Source organism: Vipera berus (assembly GCF_964194415.1).
Source record: "Vipera berus genome assembly, chromosome: 3".
NCBI lineage: Eukaryota > Metazoa > Chordata > Lepidosauria > Squamata > Viperidae > Vipera > Vipera berus.
In genome coordinates this window covers 84,587,934-84,612,968 of record NC_138204.1, presented here as the reverse complement: position 1 = coordinate 84,612,968, position 25,035 = coordinate 84,587,934, and the positions used below count along the sequence as shown (strand labels likewise).

The 25,035-nt window shown below is 44.7% G+C and overlaps 1 protein-coding gene across 1 annotated transcript in view; it reads left to right on the top strand.

The window, feature by feature from the left end:
* Positions 1-5,827: 5,827 nt before the first annotated feature.
* GFI1 (growth factor independent 1 transcriptional repressor) overlaps positions 5,828-25,035 on the top strand; it is a gene marked incomplete at both ends in the record, with an annotated part of 36,215 nt that continues 17,007 nt past the window's right edge. Inside the window, one exon of the mRNA XM_081325512.1 lies at positions 5,828-6,206. Coding sequence (XP_081181638.1) covers positions 5,828-6,206 — 379 coding nt within the window. The remainder of the gene's footprint in view (positions 6,207-25,035) is intronic.

Below are 25,035 nucleotides of genomic sequence, written 5' to 3'. Positions count from 1 at the left end.
AGTATTCTTGCTGTAACTGATGGTCACAAAGGGCACAGCCAGTAATATGACATTACCAGAATGAGTGGGAAATAATATTTTTCAGCTTCTTAAATAAGTGTCTGCAAGTTTTAAGGTCAAATACTATTTTACAGATCGAATTTCTTAAATCACCCATTTTACCCTTAGAAACAACCAACCAGAATCCGAAAATTTTAGTTCCATACATTCTGGAAAATTATAAGAGAAATGGAAGCTGCATAGAGGTTTCAAGTGGCCTGCATCTTAAGAGTTATGTCATTTTTAAAAATATCCTAGTAAATATCTAACACTACATGATTCTTTGCAATAAGCCTTCCTAAATTCAGTGAGCAATAAGTAAAAAAAAAAGCAGAGCTTTGTGCTGCATGTGAATATAACTTTTAAACTGCATCTCTGATTGCTTCAGTTTAAAAAGCCACAACAGTATTTTGGTGCACTACACAATGAAACCTTGTTAGCTGAAAATTGCAGGAGAAGAAATAGATTTGTCCACAGAAATAGATGGTCTCCAGGCAATTCTTAAACAGCTTTTTGAGCTTCTCTAACTTTCAGTTTTTCCTTGGCACACTATTTTTAGCAGCCTCCAGGAATCTAAGCTACATTTCTCCAACAAAAGATATTTCCCTGGACTGCAAGATGAACATTGTACTTCGCCTTCAGAACTAAAATGCAGTTTGTAAAACCAGGGCCATGCGTACGTATATTTACACACATAACACACCCTGTCGCTCACTTTTCTTTGTAGATTGCATCTGCTTTATTTTTTTTTCCCACCCCCCTCCCCGGTGGGAATCCAACTATAAGCAGCTGTGACTCTCGGCACCTGGGCTTGAGTAGCTGATCTTCTCAAGGAAGGATCTGTATATCTGTCGTTGGCAGTGCCAGCTGCAGATTTTTGCACAAGCAAAGCTCTTCAGTCGGTGGCATGAGAAATTCAGTTGAAAGTTGGCCATAAAACACATTGAACAGTGAAGTGTAATGATCTTGCAGCAACCGACATATTACCCAGGTGCTACGAATAGGAAGCTGAAGTTGTTTTCTCTGCCTGAACCAGTCAGGGTCATACTATGATATGATCCTATCTGATTTCGGTTTAAAGTTGCAATCTGGAGCAGAAATAAACCAAAGTGTGAGAAACAGGATGAGACCGTCTTTTGAGTCATTTTCTTCATTCTTCCCTTCCTGGCTCTTCTTTTTCTTCCTTCACTCTCCCCATTTGCTTTTCATCCACCAGAGGAAAAGCTGTGGTTTTTTTTCCTGTTCAGCAAAAGGCACCAGTGAGCACTAAGAGAAAACAGGAATTAAAAGGTTCCTGAGAAGTTAAGCACTTGCTCACCTTGAACTTTTCTACTCTAAACTGTTCTTTCCTACAATCACATTAGGTAAAAAATAAACAAGTTGGGGAAGGAGCCATGACATTCCTGTGATTGAGCCTCAGGTGTTACACCCTTGCTGAAATAAAGGAATATTACAACAGGAGTAACTATGTGAGTACAGGTAGTCCTCAACTTTACTACCATTCATTTAGTGACCGAAGTTACAACGGCACTGAAAAAAAGTGACTTATGACCATTTTTCACCCTTACAACTATTGCAGCATCTCTGTGGTCATGTGATCAAAATTTGGAAGCTTGGCAACTGACATGTATTTATGACGGTTGCAGTGTCCCAAGGTCACATGATCACCTTTTGTGACTTTCTAACAAGCAAAGTCAATGGGGAAGCCAGATTTACTTAACAACCATGTTAGTAACTTAACAGCTTCAGTGATTCACTTAGCAACTGTGGCAAGAAAGGTTGTAAAATGGGGAAAATCTCATTTAACAACTGTCTTGCTTAGCAACGTAAACTTCGGGCTCCATTCTGGTCGTACATTGAAGGCTACCTGGATACTATGAAACAGCCATCTACTCAGCCACACTACAATTGGCATGCTTTCCAAGTGTTTTCTAAACCCATTTACTTTTTCATTTACTCTGACCATAGCAACTACAGACTGCAAATGTGTTCACAAAATATGAGAGCATTTCTTCGCTAGTGAGATCCAGTCCACATTATGTTGGCTTGCAAGGCTGATCTCCATACTACAGATCCTAACATGTACAGGTAGATTCTAGGGTATACCTAGAATAGAACCTGGCTTCAATTATGTTGATAATATTTTTTGTTGTTGTTAGTTGCGAAGTCGTGTCCGACCCATCGCGACCCTATGGACAACGTTCCTCCAGGCCTTCCTGTCCTCTACCATCTTCTAGAGTCCATTTAAGCTCACGCCTACTGCTTCAGTGACTCCATCCAGCCACCTCATTCTCTGTTGTCCCCTTCTTCTCTTACCCTCAATCTTTCCCAGCATTAGGCTCTTCTCCAGTGAGTCCTTCCTTCTCATTAGGTGGCCAAAGTATTTGAGTTTCAGCTTCAGGATCTGGCCTTCTAAAGAGCAGTCAGGGTTGATCTCCTCTAGGACTGACCGGTTTGATCGCCTTGCAGTCCAAGGGACTCGCAGGAGTCTTCTCCAGCACCAGAGTTCAAAGGCCTCAATTCTTTGGCGCTCGGCCTTTCTTATGGTCCAGCTTTCACAGCCATACATTGCAACTGGGAAGACCATAGCCTTGACTATACGCACTTTTGTTGACAGGGTGATGTCTCTGCTTTTTAGTGTGCTGTCTAGATTTGCCATGGCTTTCCTCCCCAGGAGCAAGCGTCTTTGAATTTCTTGGCTACAGTCCCCATCTGCAGTGATCTTGGAGCCCAGGAAAATAAAATCTGTCACTACCTCCATTTCTTCCCCATCTATTTGCCAGGAATTGAGAGGGCCGGATGCCATGATCTTGGTTTTCTTAATGTTTAGTTTCAACCGAAGTTTTGCACTCTCCTTCTTCACTCGCAACAAGAGGCTCTTTAGTTCCTCTATGTTGATAATATAATTGATCATTATGTTGAACTATTGATCAAATTGATTGTTATGTTGATCTATTATTATCTACTCAACTGTGATAGGATTTAGACTGGATTCCCAGGAGGGAAGAGCTGCTTTCCGGAGAGCAAAGAGGCACCAGAGCTTGAAAAGTTTCGTCAGCAGAAAGAAGCTTAAAACAGTTTCTCCCTAGCTTTTCCCAGAGTATATCTGCAGTTATGCAAATAATTACTTTAGTCTGACAAGATTCTGTCCAGAGGCGAAGAACAATAACAGAATCTTGTCTTGAGTAACTCCCTGTCTAATTCTTGGGGCCTGACATCTATAATTTCTCTATCTTGTTTTTTTTAGTAAGATAAACAACCTCTTATACATCAGAGCCCAAAAACTAGATATGTAAAAACTTATTGACTAAAACCATGCTGGGTGACAGTTTTCAATATCTATGGGCCAGTTGTTGAAACTAGATTTAGCTATTTTCCTATAAGGTAAAGGGTGAAGGTTCCCCCGCACATGCGTGCTAGTCGTTTCTAACTCTAGGGGCCGGTGCTCCTCTCCGTTTCAAAGCCGAAGAGCCAGAGCTTGTCCGAGGACGTCTCCGTGGTCATGTGGCCGGCATGACTAGACGCCAAAGGCGCACGGAACGCTGTTACCTTCCCACCGTAGTGGTCCCTATTTTTCTACTTGCATTTTTAAGTGCTTTCGAACTGCTAGGTTAGCAGAAACTGGGATGAGTAACAGGCGCTCACTCTGCTATGCGGCACTCCGGATTCGACCTGCCAAACTGCTGACCTTCTGATCGATAAGCTCAGCGTCCTAACCCACTGAGCCACCACATCCCTAATTTTTTCCCTATACCTTTCCCTTATTTCATAACCTCATTTCTATAGTTTACTTTTTTTTTCCTTGCTGGGCACCAGAAATGTTTTGATCCTGTCAGTGTACCAGCACTTTTTCACAGCCAGCAGCGTGCAGCCAACAGAGGTATGTCCAGCACTAAATGAAATCAAAAATCAACTGGTGGTAGTACAGATTATAGCCCAGCATTGCCTCCAAGAACAGCAGCCTGGTTCTGATACTCCTTCTCATGCCAAAAATATCAAATAAAATTGATGCCAACACCAGTGGCCATCAACAACTTCAGGCACAGAAAAGGGGTGGCAGGGGAAGGAGAACCAATGTTAAAACTCTGGTTTAATTGTACAGCACATGCTGGAATAGAAGAAAAGTACAACTGCAGCTGCTATTCTCTGATACAGCCCCATCTATTTTACACTGTATTACTGTGCTCTAAGTTGCAAGCTGAGAGTAAGGGGCTTGAGTCTTATATAATAACCAGCAAAGTAGCTACACAAAAAGGTATCCATATTAAAGGGATATAGGTTCTTACACTCCAATAACTGTCCATAACATTAGTGTGTTGTATTACAGCATACTATGGTTGTCTCTCGCTTATGCTCTTCTTACCAATTCAATTTTGTGAAAATAAAATGCAGAGGAAATATTTATTCCAGTGACCCCTTCAATAATGACCGTGACAATTTATTTCATTCTATAATTTGCTAATACGCTAGAATGACTTGGTCAAAACTTCACAAATATATTGACATATTCCTCTTAATAAAGCAAACGTGTTCTTTGTAGCAAGAATTGAAGGCAAGTTAAAGCATTACACAAATCCTTAGACTTGAACTACATAAATTAAAAACTAAAAGTAAACATTAAAAGGAAGAATTTCAAAGAAAGTATACAGTATTGTTTTGCTTTGATTTGATGATTTGAACTTTGGCTAATGTATGTATAGCAGTACCTTAAAGATATAATATATCAAATAGTGTATCAAATAGTTTATCAACAGGAATTATTAACTTTGCACTCTTATATGGTACATGAATTATTATTAAATCCAACGAGGGCAGAAACTGGCAGACTGTAGGTTCTAGTTCTCCCTTAGGAATGAAGTCAGCTAATTGATCTTGGGCCAGCCACTCTTTCGCTGCCCTAGGAAGCAGACAATCACAAACGACTTTGAAATCTTGCCAAGAAAACCCCAGGGATATGTCTATCTATGCCATCTCCAGGAGTCAATATTGACATATGCTGTCAAATAACAGTCCTAAAGTTTGTGTTCACATTCAGTAGATGTCACATGAATACATAATCTATACATTAGTCTTAGTGATAATATTTAGCTGAAACCTACAGTTTCAAAGGCTTCCTATCTCTGGGAACCTGAAGGAACCTACTGGTCCATCTATCATCCCTGCTTGTGAGCTTTTTGCTGAAGGAAATGTTTCCTAGTAATATTTTTAGATAGTCCATAACAATGTTCTGAATGTTGCTTGAAATACTGTAGACTACCAAAAAATGTAACTGTAATTTATTGGGATTTTACTTGAACTGTTTCACGAGTCTGTTTGAATGCTGCTTAAGGTTGCTCAATTGGTGTGTCTGTCTAACGGTCATTGACTAGCCAGACTTGCTGTCTCCAAGAAGATCATTGGATGATTTGGGGTGGGAATGGATTCCTTTAAACCTATTGGCCACCACCTAGTGGCCAACCGTATAAGAAGCTGTGCAGAAGCCTCGGTTTCAGTTCTGTTCCTGTTTGCCTCAATAAAGCAATGTTCCTGTTTGCAACCTCTTGTCTTGCTTACTGCGTCCAAAGAACTCACTACACAACACTGGTGACAAGGATGGGATCCTGCTTCTTCGGAAGAGCTGAAAGTCACTAGGGGTGAGGCCAGCAAAGCGCCTGGCAGGGGTTCCCCCCACCTTGGTCGGCCTAGCAAGCCACGCTAGCGACCACACTGCCCTGTGGACCAGTCCCAGGGCCTACAGAAGAAGCAGGACAAGGCGATGAGAGGCACGAGCTGCAAAGACTTCCCTACAATGGGGAAAGTCGGAAAGCTTGAGGAATTTGAGGTTACTCATCCAGAGAGATGGTCATCCTACATTTCAAGAGTAGAGAATTACCTCCGTGCAAACCAAGTCGCCGAAGATGGCCTGAAGGCCACAACACTTCTTTGTGTCTGTGGGTCTGCAACGTTAGACATCGCAGAAAATTTAGTTGCACCAGCGCAGCTGGAGTCCGTTACTTACGCAGACCTGAAGAAATGGCTCGGCGACCACTTCCAACCGAAGCTGTCGGTGATAGTGTGGAGGCATGCCTTCGAACAGCGAGTTCAACAACCCAGCGAGACGGCCACAGAATTCATCGTGGCATTGACAAAAGCTTCTCACCTGTGCCAATTTTTGGACTTGGAAGAAAGTCTTCGCGACCGACTCATCTGTGGACTCAGGAGGAGAGAGTTACAACAAAAAGTTTTTGCAAAAGAGACTCTTCCTCCAAAAAGCCTTAAAAGAGGTCATGGCAGACGAAGCCGCTGGTGGGGCCGTGAAGGCATTGCAGCCTGCCAAAAGCACTCCTCACGAGGAAACCGTCCACCACGAGGACACCGAGCATTCAGAAGATGTCAACTCCGACCATGAAGTCGACAAGATCCAATGGCACCACAACAAGGAACTGAAGTCCCCTTACAAGGCAGTTCCCTTCCTTTGGTGTTTGGGCTGTGGCGGCCACCACCAATGAGTGGACTGCCAGTTCCAGACAGTCACATGTTGGGCCTGTGGGAAAACTGGCCACATCGCAGCAGTCTGTAGAGGTTGCCAGAAGGACCGCCAATCGGACGATCCGATCAGGAGAGGTACCAGGGCCCCGGGGCAGCAAGGACTAGGGTTCTGCTCCAGTTGTCGGAGTGTTTGCCGCACTGGAGCTTGCCGCCCCCTTAAGCCAAAACTTCAGCTTCACGTCGAGCTCCAGGACGTTCCTTGCAGGATGGAGCTGGACACTGGTTCAGCTGTATCCATTATTTACCTGGAGACCTTCCGGTTCGTGTGCAACTGCAGCAAGAGATGGGACAAGCTTAGGCCATCCGACATCATTCTCACTGACTTCCAGAATTCCAGAGTAGCCATCAAAGGCGAGGCCACCTTGGCCGTCAAATTCAAGGGGTTTTCGGGGGGCCTAGATGTGATTGTGGTGGAGGGCCAGAGAACGAGCTTAATAGGGCTTGATTGGTTTGATGCACTGGGCATTCAAGTAACCGGGATCCACCGGACACAAGCTGCGAACTTGGTGTCAGTATGCGAGGAATTTGCAGATGTTTTTGACACAAGCCTGGGAGAGTACAAGGGCCCTCCAATAGCCTTTAAGCTTGATCCTGCCATAACGCCTATTAGGATCAAGCCCCGTAGAGTCCCATTTGCACTGAAACACAAAACCAATGCAGAGCTGGACAAGCTAGTCAGTCAGGGGGTACTGCAGCCCGTAGATGGGGGTGAATGGGAAACTCCCATTGTCACGCCACTTAAGGCCAACAGGGAGGTCAGGATTTGCGTTGATTACAAGTGCACCATTAACCGGGCACTACAGCAGCACGCGTACCCGGTACCAGTCGTTACCCACATCTTGGCATCACTGCAAGGGGGTACCGTGTTTGCTAAGTTAGATTTGGCACAGGCCTATCAGCAGTTACCTGTGGATGAGGCCACAGCAGCTGCACAAACAATTGTGACACATAGGGTTTTTTTTAAAGTCAAATGCCTTCAATTCGGGGTTAGCGTAACCCCAGGAATCTTCCAGGGAATTATGGAGCGCACGCTCAAGGGCATTCGGGGGGTTTGCCCCTATTTCGACGATGTGCTCATCGCCGGTGAGTCCACTGAGGTACTTGCAAGGAGGCTCAAGGCCGTCCTTCAACAGTTCCACACAGCGGGACTCAAATTGAAAAAGAACAAGTGTAACATTGGGGCCCCTTCCACTGAGTTCCTGGGATTCCGTATTGATGCTGAAGGCATCCATCCTGTGGAGTCCAAGCTGAAAGCAATTCAGCTGGCACCAAGCCCCAGGTCTAAGGGAGAGCTTCAGGCATTCCTGGGTCTCCTTAATTTTTATCATGCATTCCTTCCTAAGGAGGCCGCAGTGGCAGAGCCGTTACACTGGCTCTTAAATAAAAACACCCCATGGAAGTGGACCAAGGTTCACGAAAATAGTTTTAAGGCAGTAAAATCACTACTGTCTTCCAATTCAGTGCTTACGCACTGAATGAAATATTGCCTGTACGCATTGTGTGTGATGCATCCCCTTATGGGGTGGGGGCTGTACTAAGCCATTTCTCTAGTGATGGGACTCAAGTCCCCATTGCCTATTATTCAAGGACACTGTCCTCAGCTGAGCGCAATTACACTCAGATTGACAAAGAGGCCTTGGCCATCGTGGCTGGGGTGAAGAAATTCCATGATTATTTGTATGGCAGGGAATTCACGGTCTTCACAGACCACAAGCCATTGTTGGGGTTATTTACTACAGATAGGCAGACACCTCAAATACTGTCCCCTAGAATGCTAAGATGGTCCATTTTTATATCAGCCTACAGCTTCAGGCTGGTTCACAAACCCGGCAAAGACATGGGCCACGCAGGTGGCCTTAGCAGGTTGCCATTGCCACAGGTAGAAGCAGATCCGGCTCCAGCAGCTCGCATCTTGTCAATTCAGGATTTGCCTGAGTTTCCCCTCCATATTGGGGATGTGGCTGCAGAAACTGCTGCAGACAAAGTTTTAAGTAGAGTTTTGTCATGGATTCACACCGGGTGGCTTGAAAATAGCCCAGGACCAGAGTTCCAGAGCTATTTCACTCGTAGACATGAGCTTTCAGCTCACAAAGGTTGCATTTTATGGGGGAGCAGGGTTATCATCCCCAGTTCATTAAGGCACTGTGTGCTTCAGTCTCTGCATGAGGGCCATCCGGGCATAGTCCAGATGAAGGCATTGGCATGGAGCTACCTATGGTGGCCAGGGTTAGATAAGGCTATCAAAGCCCAAGTACATGGGTGTTACATGTGTCAACAATCCAGACCAGAAATGCCACAGGCCCCTGTCCACCGATGGGAGGAGACTCATACACCGTGGTCAAGGATTCACATTGACTTCGCTGGGCCCTTTCAGGGTCAGCTGTTTTTGATAGTGGTCGACAGCCACTCTAAATGGTTGGAAGCAATTCCTATATCTACTATGACTACTGCTAGGACCATCCAGGTGCTTAGGAAGCTTTTTGTCACACATGGGCTGCCGGATGTCGTAGTCTCGGACAACAGGGCCCAGTTCACAGCAGCAGAATTTCAGGCCTTCTTGAGGACTAACCTCATAAGGCATGCAACATCGGCTTCCTTTCAACCCTCGACTAACTGGCAGGCCAAACGCATGGCATGCACAACAAAGGAGTCACTCAAGCGTATTGTGACTGTGGACTAGCACCATAGGCTGGCTGATTTTTTGCTTTGCCAGCACACTACGCCTTGCATAGCAACGGGCAAGAGCCCAGCAGAACTTCGCTGGGGGAGAAGGCTAATCACGAAACTGGACCGGTTACATCCTGACTGGGTTGTAGCAGACACCGCACGCCCAAAGGCTCCAAGGAGGTTGCAAGTGGGTGATGGGGTGTGGGCCCGGAACTATGGGCATGGGAATTTGTGGGTGCCGGGTAAAATTATTAAAATTTTGGGACCTCTTTCTTACAAGGTGGCTATGGATGGAGGGTGAGTTGTTCACTGCCATATTGATCAGCGTTTTGCAGAATGGCCACTAAACGAGGACCTCATGGCATGTCCGCAATTAGGGCTGGAAACCGGCAGCCAAACAGGGCAGTTCACATACTCTGAGGACTCAAGCAGTCAGTACAACGGGGAGGTGGTTGTAGATGGACAAAGTCCGGGAGTGCAACATGGGTCTCCTGACGGGGAAAGTCAACCCAAACACAGCAACAGCTTCGCTGACACAGCTACCTCATTGGATTTTGTCTTGGGCCGACCAGGAATGGCCAGCCAAAGGGACTCAAATCAATCCGACTCATGTTAACCTAAGAACCCAGGTCAGCCCGGCAGGCAAGCTGGTAGGCTGGAAGTTGCCTGGATCCCCCAGGTGTTCTGAAAGGTCACGTAAACCACTGCAATATTTACAAGATTATATTCTTAAATAATGTATGTACATTCTAGGGGGGAGGGGTGTAATGTACTGGGATTTTATTTGAACTGTTTCACATGTCTGTTTGAATGCTGCTTAAGGTTGCTCAATTGGTGTGTCTGTCTAACGGTTACTGACTAGCCAGACTTGCTGTCTCCAAGAAGATCATTGGATGATTTGGGGTGGGAATGATGGGTTCCTTTAAACCTATTGGCCACTGCCTAGTGGCCAACCATATAAGTAGCTGCGCAGAAGCCTCTGTTTCAGTTCTGTTCCTGTTTGCCTCAATAAAGCAATGTTCCTGTTTGCAACCTCTCGTCTTGTTTACTGCCTCCAAAGAACTCATCACACAACAGTAACAATGAGCACATATTAAAATTACATAAAAGTTTAGTGCTAGTTTGCATAACTCCAAACTGTGGGCCAGGTTAATCTCTGAAAAAAGATCTTCCACAATTGGGACACTATTCTCAAGAAATGTGTGCTGAACAAACACATGATTTCAGTTAAGACTGGTGATCCATTCTACAAAATTCTAGCCATAATTTTGCAGAGCTCAAAAGCTACAGGCCTAAAACACTCCTCTTGAGTGTTTCTGGCATAGCTGGCTTGCTCTTGTTTTGAATATTTTTTTAATGATAGTTTGCTAATGAAAGAAGACAACTGCTCTGTTCTATTTCCACAGAATCTAGAACCATTATTAATGTGGTCCTGAAATGGGACATCTAAGTTCTTTTAGATGTTGTTGGACAACAGGTATCAGCCTTCATTATTGGTTGCAAATGGCTGGGCCTGCTGAATATAGTGCCAAGAGAGTGGAGGCACAGATGGATGTTACTAGGTTTGTAATTGGCTACAAATATTATCCAAAGGGACGCGGTGGCTCAGTGGGTTAGGACGCTGAGCTTGTCGATCAGAAGGTCGGCAGTTTGGCGGGTTGAATCCTGAGTGCCGCGTAACAGAGTGAGCGCCTGTTACTCGTCCCAGCTTCTGCCAACCTAGCAGTTCGAAAGCACGTAAAAATGCAAGTAGAAAAATAGGGACCACTACAGTGGAAAGGTAACAGCGTTCCGTGCACCTTTGGCGTCTAGTCATGCCGGCCACATGACCACGGAGATGTCCTCGGACAAGCGCTGGCTCTTCGGCTTTGAAACGGAGATGAGCACCGGCCCCTAGAGTTGGAAACGACTAGCACGCATGTACGGGGGAACCTTTACCTTTACCTATTATCCAAAGATATGATGTCTAGCTGCTATTCTAAATCCTAATAACATTTAGTCTTGTCTCTCTGACATCTACTGTAATTGTTCTAGAATTCTTTCTATCCATAAACTCTTATTTCTAGCATTGTCACAATAAACCTATGGTTTTCTGCCTATTCTTAGAACTCTACATTAAGGCCTTGTTCTGTCTTTAGCAAACTAACTCCACAAGTAGAAATCCTGTCTCAGCAAAAGCACAAGGATCTGAGATTCCGGCAAAGTAATTGGGTTTTTAAAACACTGATTTGTTCACCGATGATGATAGCTGGGAATTCTGGAAAATGAAGATGACATATCTTAAAGTTGCCAGGTGGAGAGACACTGATCTAAAATAATGCACTGCCCTAATATAGAACCATTATGGTCAGTACCAACTATTAAGCTCATCATTTGGCTAATTCTCCATTTAACCCGCCTAAATTGATAACCATTTCAAATTTTTGCCACAGAATATTCTGCATTGGACAGACTTTTTGAAAAAGAAATTCCTCTTATCTGGAGTCCCTATTATTCAGTTTCACCATACTAGACTTTCCAGTGTTTACAGGAGAGAAGAAAAAAAATCTTATTCATTCTGTGCATTTCAGATATAATTTTATACACCACCCTCACATGCCTTTTTGTCCAGAACAAGCTTCAAAAGCTGTAACCTCTTGTCAACCCCAGTTCAAATGCATAGACCAAAATTTGAATATGGAATGAAGTATGAAGTGGACACAGGAAACTGCCACGAGTTGATCTAGTCAAGTGTGCTCTAGCATGCTGGCTGGGGAATTCTGGGAGTTGTAGTCCACACATCTTCCAAGCTGCCTCTAGATTACAGGTAACCTTCAACGTACAACTAAATTGGAACCAGAGCTTCCATTGCTAACCGAAGCAGTCATTAAATGAGTCATGCCCAATTTTATGACCTATTTTGCCAAGATTGTTAAGCGAATGACCATGGTCATTAAGTGAATCACATCATCATTAAGCAAATGCAACTTTCTCCATTGACTTTGTTTGTTAGAAGCTGTCTGGGAAGGTTGCAAATGGTGATCATGTGATTGTGGGAATGTTTCAATGGTCGTAAGTGCAAGGACCGACTGTAAGTCACTTTTTTCAGCTCCGTCCTAACTTTGAATAGTTGCTAAATGAGTGGTCATAAATCGAGGAGTACTTACTGTCTTTTAACTATGTACTATGTACTGTCTTTTAGCTTGTACTATCTTTTAGTTATGTTCCCTAGCAATAAATTTTGTATAAGCATATAAATACATTTGTACTGTGTATAAGGAGCCCACATGATTTCTGAATGGCACTTTGTGAAACACAGATCTTGGTGTTTTAAATCCAGGTAGTCCTCAACTTACAACCATTTGTTTAGTGGCTGTTTCAACAGCACTGAAAAAAGTGACTTTATGACTGTTTCTCACACTTATGACCATTGCACATGATTACGTGATCAAAATTTGGACACTTGGCAACCAGCATGTATTTATGCAGTGTCCTGGGGTCATGTGATCCTGTTATGACCTTCTGACAAAGTCAAAGGGAAAGCTAGATTCACTTAGCAGTCAAGTTACTAACTTAACAAACTGCAGTGATTCACTTAACAACTGTGGCAAGAAAGGTCGCAAAATGGGGCAAAACTCACTTAACGTCTGTCTTGCTTAGCAATGGAAATTTGGGGCTCATTTGTGGTCGTAAGTGAAGGGCTACCTATAGGCAGAAGCATCTGTGAAAACTAGGCCTGGGAGGACAGTGATTAGCATCCAGGAAAAAAAGGCATATCTGCAGCAGCGTCAATGAATCCAACAGAAGCTCATCGGTTGCCATCTCTGACTTTGTAACCACCAAGATTGTGAATTAGGTGCCCCAGATAATTTGTACATCAAGATTTGTGTCAGGAGAAAACAAAACCCACAATTTTAAAAGTAAATGAATTTCAGCTATCTCTACTATGAACTGGGGAATGAGGCAATGATTCTGCCATCTAAAATGTGAAATATCTTCAAGCGATGGTTAACAGGGTGTAAAGAGGTTACCTCAGGAGTCTTGTTTTGTTATTGTTTGTTCTTGAGTATAAAATATGTTCTCAATTTTCTAAATTGTAAACTGCTCCTTTGACTTCTAATTTTTAGTATATGGGATTATATGTGTCTTATTTTTTTTTTCTTAAAGGTCATCCAGACAAAGTAATTTCTCTATCAACTTCTAGGGGGGGAAAGGTAAACGATTTTTTTGAGCTAGAATACATTTAGATACATTTAGAATTTAAAATGAAAAGAGCTGCTACTGGGGAGATTGGCTGTGGCTTCTTAAGACTTGATCTTCTCCTCCAGGAAGTCATCTCAAACCCAGGGTTATATTTGTGTCTTTCATTTATGCACAAGAGTCAATACTTCCAATCAAAACAGCCTGAGGCAACTCGCCATTTTTTTTTCGAGAATTCTACTTTTCATTTACTTTTAAAGGATTTGTTTTCTTAAAAAAAAATGGGTCGGGGAGCTTAGCGTTCACTAGAGGAAGCTCTATGAACACTCTGACACTCACCAGAATATTTTTTATCCTATTTCAGTATTCTGTCCCTAAAGTCTTTTTTTTTTATAGAAAGAAGCAAATGTTCTTAATTCTCAACCAAAACTCCACAGGAAGATGCACACACTCCTGCTTTATGGGGTGGACTCTGACATGAAATTCCTGAGGAAAAATATTTATGATATCTCACTATATCATTTGCCAAATCCTGGTGCCATCCAGATGTGGCACATTACAATTCCTGTCCACCCTTAATTGTTATGGCCACCCAATAAGCATGATTTATGAGGTGATGGGAGTTGTAGCCCAATACATCTGGAAGGCACCTGGTGGGCAAGTCTTTTCTATTCTCACTCCCAATAATTCCCTCCTCCCTGTGAGTAAAATTATAGGTAACAAAATATTGGTATGAAAAATTTGCTCGGGCTCTGTCAACTTCTGATGCTTTTAACATCTACAGTGTTTACTATTATAAATCCTGCGAGTCAATGTTTTCTGACATGGCCAACGGTGAAGGATTAATCTTTTTAATTGTCCTCTCTGACATATTTATAGTACAAACATGTCATTATACCCTCCTTTTCCTACAATGTCCTCTTCATCTCATCCCCAACCCAGGTCAGACAGGTGCCATGTTTCTGTACTGATAAATTAACTTTTCCCCTTATGCTGACAGGGGGGCCTGAAAGTGAGTCAGATCTGTCCAGTAGAGCAGAGGTGTCCAACCTTGATAACTTGTGGACTTCAACTTCCAGAATTCCCCAAACAGCATGGCCCTCTGGGAATTCTGGGAGTTGAAGTCCACAGGTCTTAAAATTGCCAAGGCTGGACACCCTTGTTTTACAAGGAAATCAGAAGGCCTGGGAACAGAACATAAGAGTCTATTACAAGCCACGGTCCCTTCAAAATGATATGTATATAATGATCATCATTGCCCAAATGATACATTTATGAAGTATGATACTATTAAGTCACATTATTTGAGAGACGACTTCATGATGTAAGGATAGGATTGGTCATGGAAAATGGAAATATCCTATTGGGTGTAGTTTTACATTGACTCAAGGATTGAATGGATGGATGGATGTATAGCACAAGCAGTGAGAATAAAAGGTCATGCTGTAGTGTGGGAGCATAACTTGCAGCATGGCATATATTTGGCACACAGAACATGTCACATTTAAATCTTGATATTTTCAGGTAGACCTAGTGACGGATGATCAAAAGTTCTAATCTAATCTACCCTCTAATCTACCCTTTGTCCCAGTGCTCAAGGTAGCATCATGTTTAATATACAGGTCTCCATGTTCACGTGTAAAATGGATTGGGGAAAGAAACAATGACTGGCTCAAAGTTGCCTGATGGGTTGTAGTTAAGCCAGGATTAAACACAAGTCTTTATCCAATCCTTTGATCACATTGGCTCACTAGATGCAGAGAGGCACAGGCTTTACCTGTTGGCTTTCTGCCTGCCATAAAAAAACGAGAACAAGCTTAGTTTTTGCTTCTCTATGGTTGGAAGGGCTAGGAAACCGCAGAGAGGAAATAAATAAATCACTAGTGAGGACCGGTTGCTGCTGAAAGATGCCTGGCGGGCTCTTATAAGGGGGGGGGAGAGAAGGGGGGAAAGAAGAGGTGTTGTTGTGGGGGGGCGATACCAGGTTTCCCATCCCTCCATCCTTCGTTCAGTTTGGCTACGGGGGAAGCAACCGACTGCTGATAATGGGGGGAAAAATCTTGATGTGTGTTTCTTTTTCTTCTTGTGAACTCTGCGGTTTTGAGCCCTCTGCTAATTTTACAGGCGGTGTGATTTCATGCAGAGTTTCTAACCAAAGCTGGGCTAAGGGCAGGTGGAGGGGGAGGAGGCGCCACAACGTTTCATACACGCACGCACAGACACACAGACACACACACTTCTGTCTCCAGAGCCTTGCTGATTTTGGCCGGCTTGCACAAACCGCAGGCACCTTGGGAGAGTTAGCAAATTGTGTGTCCTTTGCAAACCCCGGAAAGAAGGGGGGGGGGAAGGGAGGAGGAGACCCTGGTTTTTATAGGACGCGGTTTCTCCTTCTGTGGAGGGTTGATGGCTCACCCCCCCCCACCCCACCCCATAACCCCCTTGTTTTCTTAGCAGACAAAATCCCTCCCAGGATGCATCGATCTGCGAGGAAAGCAAGGAAGGCCGACGGAGAAAGCCTCCCACTTCTTCCAAATTTAATCCTTACCTAAGTTCCCGAGGGAAATGAGCAAGCTGGGACACCGGCCGGGGGGGGGAAGTGGTGGGGTGGGGGGAAGAGAGAGGTCAAGGTATTTTCAGCCGGGCCGGTGGAGGTGTTTATCCCCAAAAGAGCTTTCCACAACAGGCTATTAAGAGATCGGGACAGGTCACGATCATCCTCCACTTAATTCCAGCCTGGAGGATTTTATTTATTTCTTGTTTAAAAACTGCGATGGCTTTTTACTGGGCGGTGGGGGGGGGGGGAAAGACCCACTCCGCGTCAATCACTGTGCCAGAGTTCTGTGGTGGGCGGGGCTCGAACAAGCATTCTCTGACCAGAGTATGCCCGCGCGTATAGTCAGTCCTGCACACGAACATCCGGGTCTTCCAAAGCCCCTCTGTCTGTAGCTCCCTTCGCCTCGCCCTGTTTGCTCTCCTGCAATAAGGCTTCCCAGAAAAGAATCCCGTTACAAAAAAAGTCAAATGGTGAAATTTTCCTCAGGGATGAGCCCTCCGAGTTGAGCTCTATCCCTCTAGAACTCGTGTCTGCTGGGCAACAGATGAAGATACAGAATCGCTGTTAAGAGTATGGGGAAAGCCATGTTGAAAAAGCGGGGTGGAGGGATGATGACAAAGTTGCCATAGTGCAGGGGTAGGCAACCTCGGCTCTTTTATGACTCATGGACTTCAACTCCCAGAATTCCTGAGTCAGCATAGCTGACTCAGGAATTCTGGGAGTTGAAGTCCATGAGTCATAAAAGAGCCGAGGTTGCCTACCCCTGCCATAGTGCTAACTGATTAATAGTTTAACCATGGTTTATTCAATGAATCCAACACACTGAGCCATTAGCTACCTCTATTGGAGGGGTTCACACAACTTAGCCAACATAGATTTGGGCCTGGTAGGATATACCTATATACTTCTCTGAGGCAGGTGTTCACTTTGTTTTGTTTTGTTTTGAATCCTCCCTGAGGAACCACATCAAGCTTCAAGCAAGCAGGATGGCAAAAGGAGACATGTTTACCTTCTTTATCATATGGTGAACCTTATCTTTTTTTATTCATTTGCATTCTAATCGACTTTTTTATTCCTTTTCTCCTCCAGTTTTTTGTATATATTAATTATACTTACAGTATCAAAAGTTCAGGCATAGCAAATTATGATGACAGTGGATCAAATAAGGTGAAATATTGCAGGAATGAAATAAGTTGTTCGAATGATTATTATTTTGATCCCTAGCTCCTCAAAAGCTGCTTTAAAAAGAACTTCATGAGGCTCCGCCATAGTGGGATAGAGGGTCTCCTCAAGAAACAAGTGTCTCAATCTCTCTCTCTCACACACACACACAGATACACACACAAGCCCACACACATATCTTTCTTGGGCCTCTAATGGGCAATAATGACAAGGAGACAAAAGAGAGATTTTCAAAATGTCAGTGGGTCTGAAAAGTCACAAATTTAGTGCTTGAGGAAGACAGAGGACCTAAGATGGCAAGCTTGAGGTAGAGGATCCAAATAGAACTTTTCCATAGTTGTCCAACTTAATAACACAGAGATGATCTCAGCTGAATTACTTCACTCTGCTTCTTGGTAAATTCAAACTTCCACCTTACATGTGGAAGATTTTTTTTCCCCAATTTTGAAAGAAAATGCTGCTACATTAGCTTGCACTTCTTAAAGCAGGGGTTGGTAACATCACATGTTAAAGCTGCATTCAGGTTTGGTTTCACCCCCCACTCTTTTAGAGTCCCCCTCCATCCTCTACCAATCAAAATTGTTGACAATCAGGTTTTTTTCCATCCAGATGATGGAATTACCATGTTGAGGTAGCTTGAGCCTTAACAGGGGTTTTATGTCACTGTTTCCAATCAAAAACCTGCCTGCCTCCATAGGAGCAAACCCAAATAAACTATAATAAGCCAACCTGGCAATTTAGCCACTTTGTGGTATTCCCCTGTTTATTGCAGCACGCCCCCTCCTCCCAAATCATAAGCTTGACACCAATGTTGTACATTGTCGTGCTGCACTATTAGATGGAAGAAGATGCTAACTGGTTGACAATGATAAAGTTGTTTCAAAGTTGGTTTCTGTATGTCAAAAGGAGACAAAAACCATCTTGGCCTTTGTGTCTAATTGTAAAACATCTCAGGCTAAACTTAATTTGAGCCAGTATCGAAAGCCTGGGCCTGTAAAATAAAGATGTGCAATTTGTTTTGATTGTGGGGTGCAAACATGGCCTTTCAGTGAGAGACCAAGTGGGATGGGGAGAAATAATCAACATTGGTTTCATTTAATTTAAATATAAAAAAAATAACTGGGATGAAATATTGCTCCTATAATTAAGTGATTAAATGATTTCCCTTCTGAAATGTTAAAAATGATAATTAGTAACAAATATTGAAGGGAATCTGGGAGCTATAAAGCAGAGCTTTTAAGGGAAGAGACATGATAACCTGGCTGTTCCCTTTTCTGTATTTAGCAGCAGAAGGGAAGTATCTTCAACCTGTGTCCAGCATTGCTGCCTGCAAGCTTCCTAATGCACAGGCCTAGGGACATTTTTAAGACATTTTGTTCCTTATTTTATCACTTACTGTTCTTTTTGTTAATCCAAAGGGCAGGATAAAATATGGCATATGTGCACATATAAAGTTTGGGCAAGGGTTCTAGGGCATACTGCTAAGTTTGTAAGCCGCCCTGAGTCTTCGGAGAAGGGCGGGATATAAATGGAATTAAAATAAATAAATAAAAAATAAATAAATACCAGCCCGTTATGGAAATACTAGACAAGGCTTGATTTAAAGCAATACTCACAAAGGTTTGGTCTCAAAACACAATCTGTGTTCTGTGTTGTGACATATGTGAAGGGATAAAATGGGAAATTCAGGATGCATTACTGTGTAGCCACTTTCATGGAAGAGAGATATTCATGACAGTCCATATTATTTCAGAGTGTCTGCAGGTCCAATCCTGCTTGTCAATTCCAAAAAATATATAAACAAGGAGTCCCACTCCATTCTTTCTGCTTGTAATTCCTGTTGCATTGACAAGAAGATGGATTTCAGTCATTTGTGCTTTAAACCACGATATGCCAGGAATTGTTTGCTGTCTAGCCCAGAATTAGGAACATTTTACCAGTGATCAATAAATGCTTTTGTGATCTGAACAGGGGGAGATTAGTACTATTTCAAATATTAACAGCATTTTCTTAGGAACCCACCGTACCTCCACCTACTAGCAACTGATATTGCTACTACTGTTATCATGACTTCTGTGCACCTTTGCTGTGAGTCATGCAGAAATGGAGGATTTGAGTAGAATCATTAAATGTGCAAGAGGCTGATAACATTAATGATGTCGTGGACATAACTCAGTATGTGTCTGTATACCCTTTTTAGTATCACCTCCACAGGAAAAATATATTTCATGCTTATTGCTGCAAACCTTTAAAGGACCACTGGATGATAGCAAAGAGACATAGAAAACTCTTTGCTACCATCTGGTGGCCATCAGTATGATTGCATCCTCAAAATAGTATGCTTCAAGAAGTATAGTTCCATCACTTCCAAGTTAAACCATGTTAGCTGAAAATAATGCATTATCCATTGTGCATTACTGTCATTTTAATGTAACCCAAACTGACTTGTTTCATATACTGGGTCAAACAATCTTAATATTTTGAGCAAATAAACTTTATTTTTGGAAGATTTTGCTGCAAATGTTTCATTTTTTAAAACTGAATTCCTTTAGACTGAAATCCATTCAGAGAGCTTAGCTTTAGAACTACATTCTATTCTTACCTGGGCAAACTAGTCCAGAAGAGTGCATTTGACTTGATAGTGGAAAAAATGCTTCATACTGTGAATGCTTGTATATTCAAGGCTGTAAGATTTGTTTAAGCTTGTTGTTGTTGTTGTTAGCTGCAAAGTCGTGTCCGACCCATCTATGGACAACGTTCCTCCAGGCCTTCCTGTCCTCTACCATCTTCTGGAGTCCATTTAAGCTCACGCCTACTGCTTCAGTGACTCCATCCAGCCACCTCATTCTCTGTCGTCCCCTTCTTCTCTTGCCTTCAATCTTTCCCACCATTAGGCTCTTCTCCAGTGAGTCCTTCCTTCTCATTAGGTTTTAAGCTTGTACAACAATTTATTTGTTCACATCCCATCCATATCCCTTCCACCACCTAACTTTTCCTTGTCCTTATCCATAAAGAATGTTAGGGAAATAGAAGCTGTATCCACTGAGAAGAACCACACAGTTCTAATTTAAGGGCACAGGTGTTCTACAGAAAATACCAATTCTTGGTCCAGATAGTCATTTATCTTTTCATCTGCTTCTCATTAACTGTAGCAATTTTTACAAAATCTGAACAGGTACATAAATAAAACGATTGTGTCAAAAAATATCCTCAAGCACGATTCCACCTAACCTTTTCCTTATGTTCATGGGGTTACATCTTTGCCACCTCAACCCATGACTGCATCCGGACTTGACATTTATGGGACTGGATGGGATAAAGCATACACGGAACTGAGCTGTAAAAGGAATACTTCTTAATAACACCAACTTATTTAGAATTTATCATAAAAATGCACAACCTTATTTGGATAAGCAAAGTTAGCCTTCCGGGAAGGAAAGCATTTCATATGTGTTATTCTATTTATCATCAGAAGTATGCCAAATAATACTCAATACTGGCACTGGATCGAAGTATAAATTCTCACTGATCAATTCTAATTCAGCTCCCTTTCAAAGCCCTATAGATTTTTGGATTAGAGCGGATGGCAGTAGAAATCCAAAATAAGGGGAAGTTGGCCTAAATCAATAAACAAACATCAACCCAGTGTCTTCATATTTGGAATATGCGTTGAGATGCTTGTGCCATTTGCATTTCTCAAACCAAGCCTTTTCCTAATTAGTCTTCAGCTGGAGAGATTTAGATAATGGGTTTCCATGTGCCTTTCCAGTACCCTGTATGCACCTTGTTCCTAAGTCCCAGTTAACTTCATGCCTTTTTTTAAAAAAAAACCACACATGTCTTAGCAGAAGCTAAGGATAGATTAAAACTAAAGGAGAACGCCAGGCTATTTTTTTTAGGGGGAGGGGAAGCAAAAGCAAATGTCACTGGCGTTTCAGCACAAAAGCACCCTTAACGCTCAGGAAATGAGGTTTGTGGTTTGAGGGGCTGAGCTCAAGAAAGTGTGTGTAGAAAGAAAGAGAAAGAAGTAAAAAGAGGCTAGCCCAGATACAGCCATTCTTCAGTCTGGAGGAGTCGGAGGAGGAAACGGAGAGAGAGAGAAAGAGAGAGAGCCTTATGTAGTTAAGTCCCCGTGGGAGAAAACCGTCGCCGTTCCACCGTCCTTAACCCCCACGGTAAATGAAACCACCTTTTTTTTTCTCTCTCTCTCTCTCTCCCGATGCTGTTTCGGGCTTGTTTTGTCTGCCTCGATGAGCAAAAAACGGAGACGTCCTGCCTCGAGGGAAGCGGGGCTCCCCTCCGGCCCCGCCAGGGGGTTCCCACACTTCGTCCCTAACGGCGTCCAGGGCGCCCCGATCCCACGGACGCCCCCCCCCCACACACTCCCCACTGATTAAGCACAGCCAGCTGGGAGGCGAGCGCGTTTTCCAGGAGACTTTCCCCGACTTAAGACACCGTCCCCCCCCCTCCTAGATTACCGGGAGGAGGCGGAGGTGGAAGCACCGTCCTCCTGGCCCACCTGGATCCTCCGCCGGTTTCTTTTTTTTCCCTCCCCCCCCCCTTTTTCGTCTTTTTAAAATTCAGGGGTCTTCAAACTTGGCCCTTTGATGACTTGTGGACTTCAACTCCCAGAATTCCTCAGCCAGCATGGCTGGCTGAGGAATTCTGGGAGTTGAAGTCCACAAGTCATCAAAGGGCCAAGTTTGAAGACCCCTGTGACCTAAATCTCTAAATCGGAGCAAATTAAGAGAGGAGCCAACTCTTGAGCGCCGGGAGGTACCGGAGGCGACGAGCTTTTTTCCTGGAAATGGATCCGATCTCGCCGGCAAGGGATCTGTGTGCCGCGCACACACACACACACACACACACCCCGTGCCCCGCGGAGATCCTGTGCTCGTCCGGCGCTCGGAGCGGCTTCCCGAAGCCCAGCCAGGTCGGGAAGAGACGGGTCTCCCAGGCTGCCGGCTCGGCCAGTGGGAATCTTCCGAGATTCGAGCGGCGATGCAAGCGGGATCCTCTGGGGATCGCCGCGGCGGCGGGCAAAAAAAGAGCGAGCGATCGTGCCAGGAAGGCGCTGCCCTCGACCGAGAAACCCTTTCGGAGTTGAGGACAGGCTGTGGGGAGGGGACCGTCTCTGAGTGGAGGCGCGACTACCTTCTCGGGCGTTTCCAGACGGCGTCGGCCCTTTGCGTGGAACTGGCCTCCCACGCGGGTTTAGTTAAGACGGTCTCGGGTTGAAACGGAATGAAACAGAGAGAGGCGGAGGGTGGTTTTAACCTCCCCTTGAAATCCCTGCTCCGGCGGGCTTTGCACTTGGCCGCGAGTGGGAAGCCGGCGCCGGCTGGCTAAGCCTGCCTTTTTTTCCCAAGCGCGCGTTCGGACGACTCTTAATCTCTCTTTCCCCGATTCAAGGGGAAAGCTTCGATTTCGCCCGCGTTCAAGGCGAACCGGGCGGGCGACCAAGGCTGGGGGCCTTGCAGAGAGTTGTTGTGATTAATCCCGAAAGGCAACCCGCCGGGCAAGGTGGGGTTTCCCCCTTGCCTCCTCGGTTCCTTTCCTATTGACTGGGGGGGGGATATGATGCGAGGGTCTCTTTCCTTCGTCCTAAACGCAGCGGTTGGAAAGGATCTCGGGTCCTTTTAGCCTGAATCTGCCTGACTTCGGAAGATAGTTGGTCACCCCCCCAGGTTAACCGGCGGGAACACCTTTCTCACGTGAAATCGCCCTTAGACGCGCCTAGACTGCTAAGCTTGTAAGCCGCCCTGAGTCTTCGGAGAAGGGCGGGATATAAATGGAATAAAAATAAAAATAAAATAAAATAAAATAAAGGTTCGATGACAGAGGGCAACGGGGCGCCTCCTAAAAAAAACACCCAGTTTTGTATATTTCTATTCTAATCCAAATGTTTAATTTAAACAATATAAGTTCACTTTCCCGCAACCCGCCCCCGCCAATATATGAAGCTAGCCTGAGACTTGATAGGACAAAATCCGGATTAGTGCACAGGGGGAGGAGGGGAGGGAGGAGCAGTTAGGACTAATGTTTGCACCTTGCGTTAGGTCTGGTAGCTTTGTATCTAAAGAGGGTTGGTTTGTTTGTTTTTCAGCGAGGCTTATTTTGGGTGCGAATGTGGGCTTTAAGAATCGCGTGCGAACGTATTTCAAGCAGATCCATATCTCCCTTATTCTCAAATCGACCTCTTGGTTGAACGTATGCCGTAACCTAATTTCTGTTTAGTAATGGGGAAATATAGAAATAGCCCGAAAACCACCAAGCTCCGAGCTGAACAGAGAGATCTGAATCAGCCTAAGGCAGCGTTTCCCAACCTTAGGAACTTGAAGATGCGTGGACTTCAACTCCCAGAATTCCCCAGCCAGCATAGCTGGCTGGGGAATTCTGGGAGTTGAAGTCCACGCATCTTCAAGTTCCTACGGTTGGGAAACGCTGGCCTAAGGAACCTTCGGAGACCTTTTCAGCCCGAGCTTCTGCTACAAACCGGCACAATGGCAAAAAAAAAAAAAAGAGAGAGAGAGAAAGTAGGAGCAACCCCAGAAGATAATTCGTAGTCCAGCTGCGAAGCGGACCAGGATCAGAAAAATCGCCGCGGACTAGAGAGTGTATCTCTAGCGTTGCCTACGTGCCTTTTACTTTTTGAACCTTGGCGGGGGCGGAGAGGCTGCTGCACAGTCCCGGCGGCATCTGGGGAAGCCAGGCGGGGGGGGGGCAGAAGAGGCGGAGCTGGGCGCTCCTCTGGAATGCCCCGCCCGCCTCCGCCTTTCTTCCTCTAATTCGGTCTGTGTGTGTGTGTGTATGTGTATGTGTGGCTGGGCCAGATAAGGCAGCCAATCTATCAAGGCGCTTTGATTTCCCTTCCCAATTTTCCGCCACGCTGTCTCCTTCTCAAGGATGAATGGGACGGCATGTGGGGGGCGGCCGGTTTTCTCCCACCGTCTTCCAAAACGGTGACCAAGATTTCCAGGCTGGGACCGGGCCAGCGCATTGTTGACCCGCAGATTAGCCGGCATTCTGGATATCTTTCAGGCTATGGAGAGAGAGAGAGAGAGAGAGAGAGAGAGAGAGAGAGAGAGAGAGAGAGAGAGAGAGGAGGGAGGGAGGGAGGGAGGGAGGGAGGGAGGGAGGGAGGGAGGGAGGGAGAGAGAGAGAGAGAGAGAGAGAAGAAGGGGGGGGAAGGAGGGAGGGAGAGGGAGAGGGAGAGGGAGAGGGAGAGGGAGAGGAGTGTCAAGCGCAGTCACCTCTGTTGTGACTCTTTTGATTAAACCTAGACCTCCTCCAAGAACGATGCTGGGGGAAGTTCGCCTTAGCAAACCTAACGGGGGGGGGGACGCCACGGCTTCCCTAGGAAGTGCGCTTTTTCCTCGTGTGGGTTGTTGTACGGTAGCACCCCCCCCCCCGAGCCTCCCCCTCAGACTTACGAGGCGGGAGAAGTCACGGGTGGGTGGATGGGGTGTTATCAACTTCTGTGTTCTTAACGGTAACGCTACGGGTAAGACTCTTTCTGTCTTGCTCGTCTTGTATCTCTAAATCATCTGTGCAGCGCTAATCTTGTTAAGGGTGAGGGAGTGTGGAATAAAAGCGCGCAGAGTGGAAACGGGCAGAGATTCCCAACGCATTGGCATCCGATGAGATTGGCATCTTTCTTTCCGCCTCATTGTCAGTTTTAAAGATTTGCCGGAAGCCCGACGGTTCGGCCCCGTCGGTCAGGATTCAACTCAGGCAGCGCCTTCCTTACTTCTTGAACTCTGAACGGGCGAATGTCCCGCCGAAAGTGTTGGAATCCTCCAAATGTAAATTTTTATTAAGTAAATCTCGATTCCCATCTATATTGCTTTACAAGAAAGAGTCAGAATGACCTCAAGGGGGCC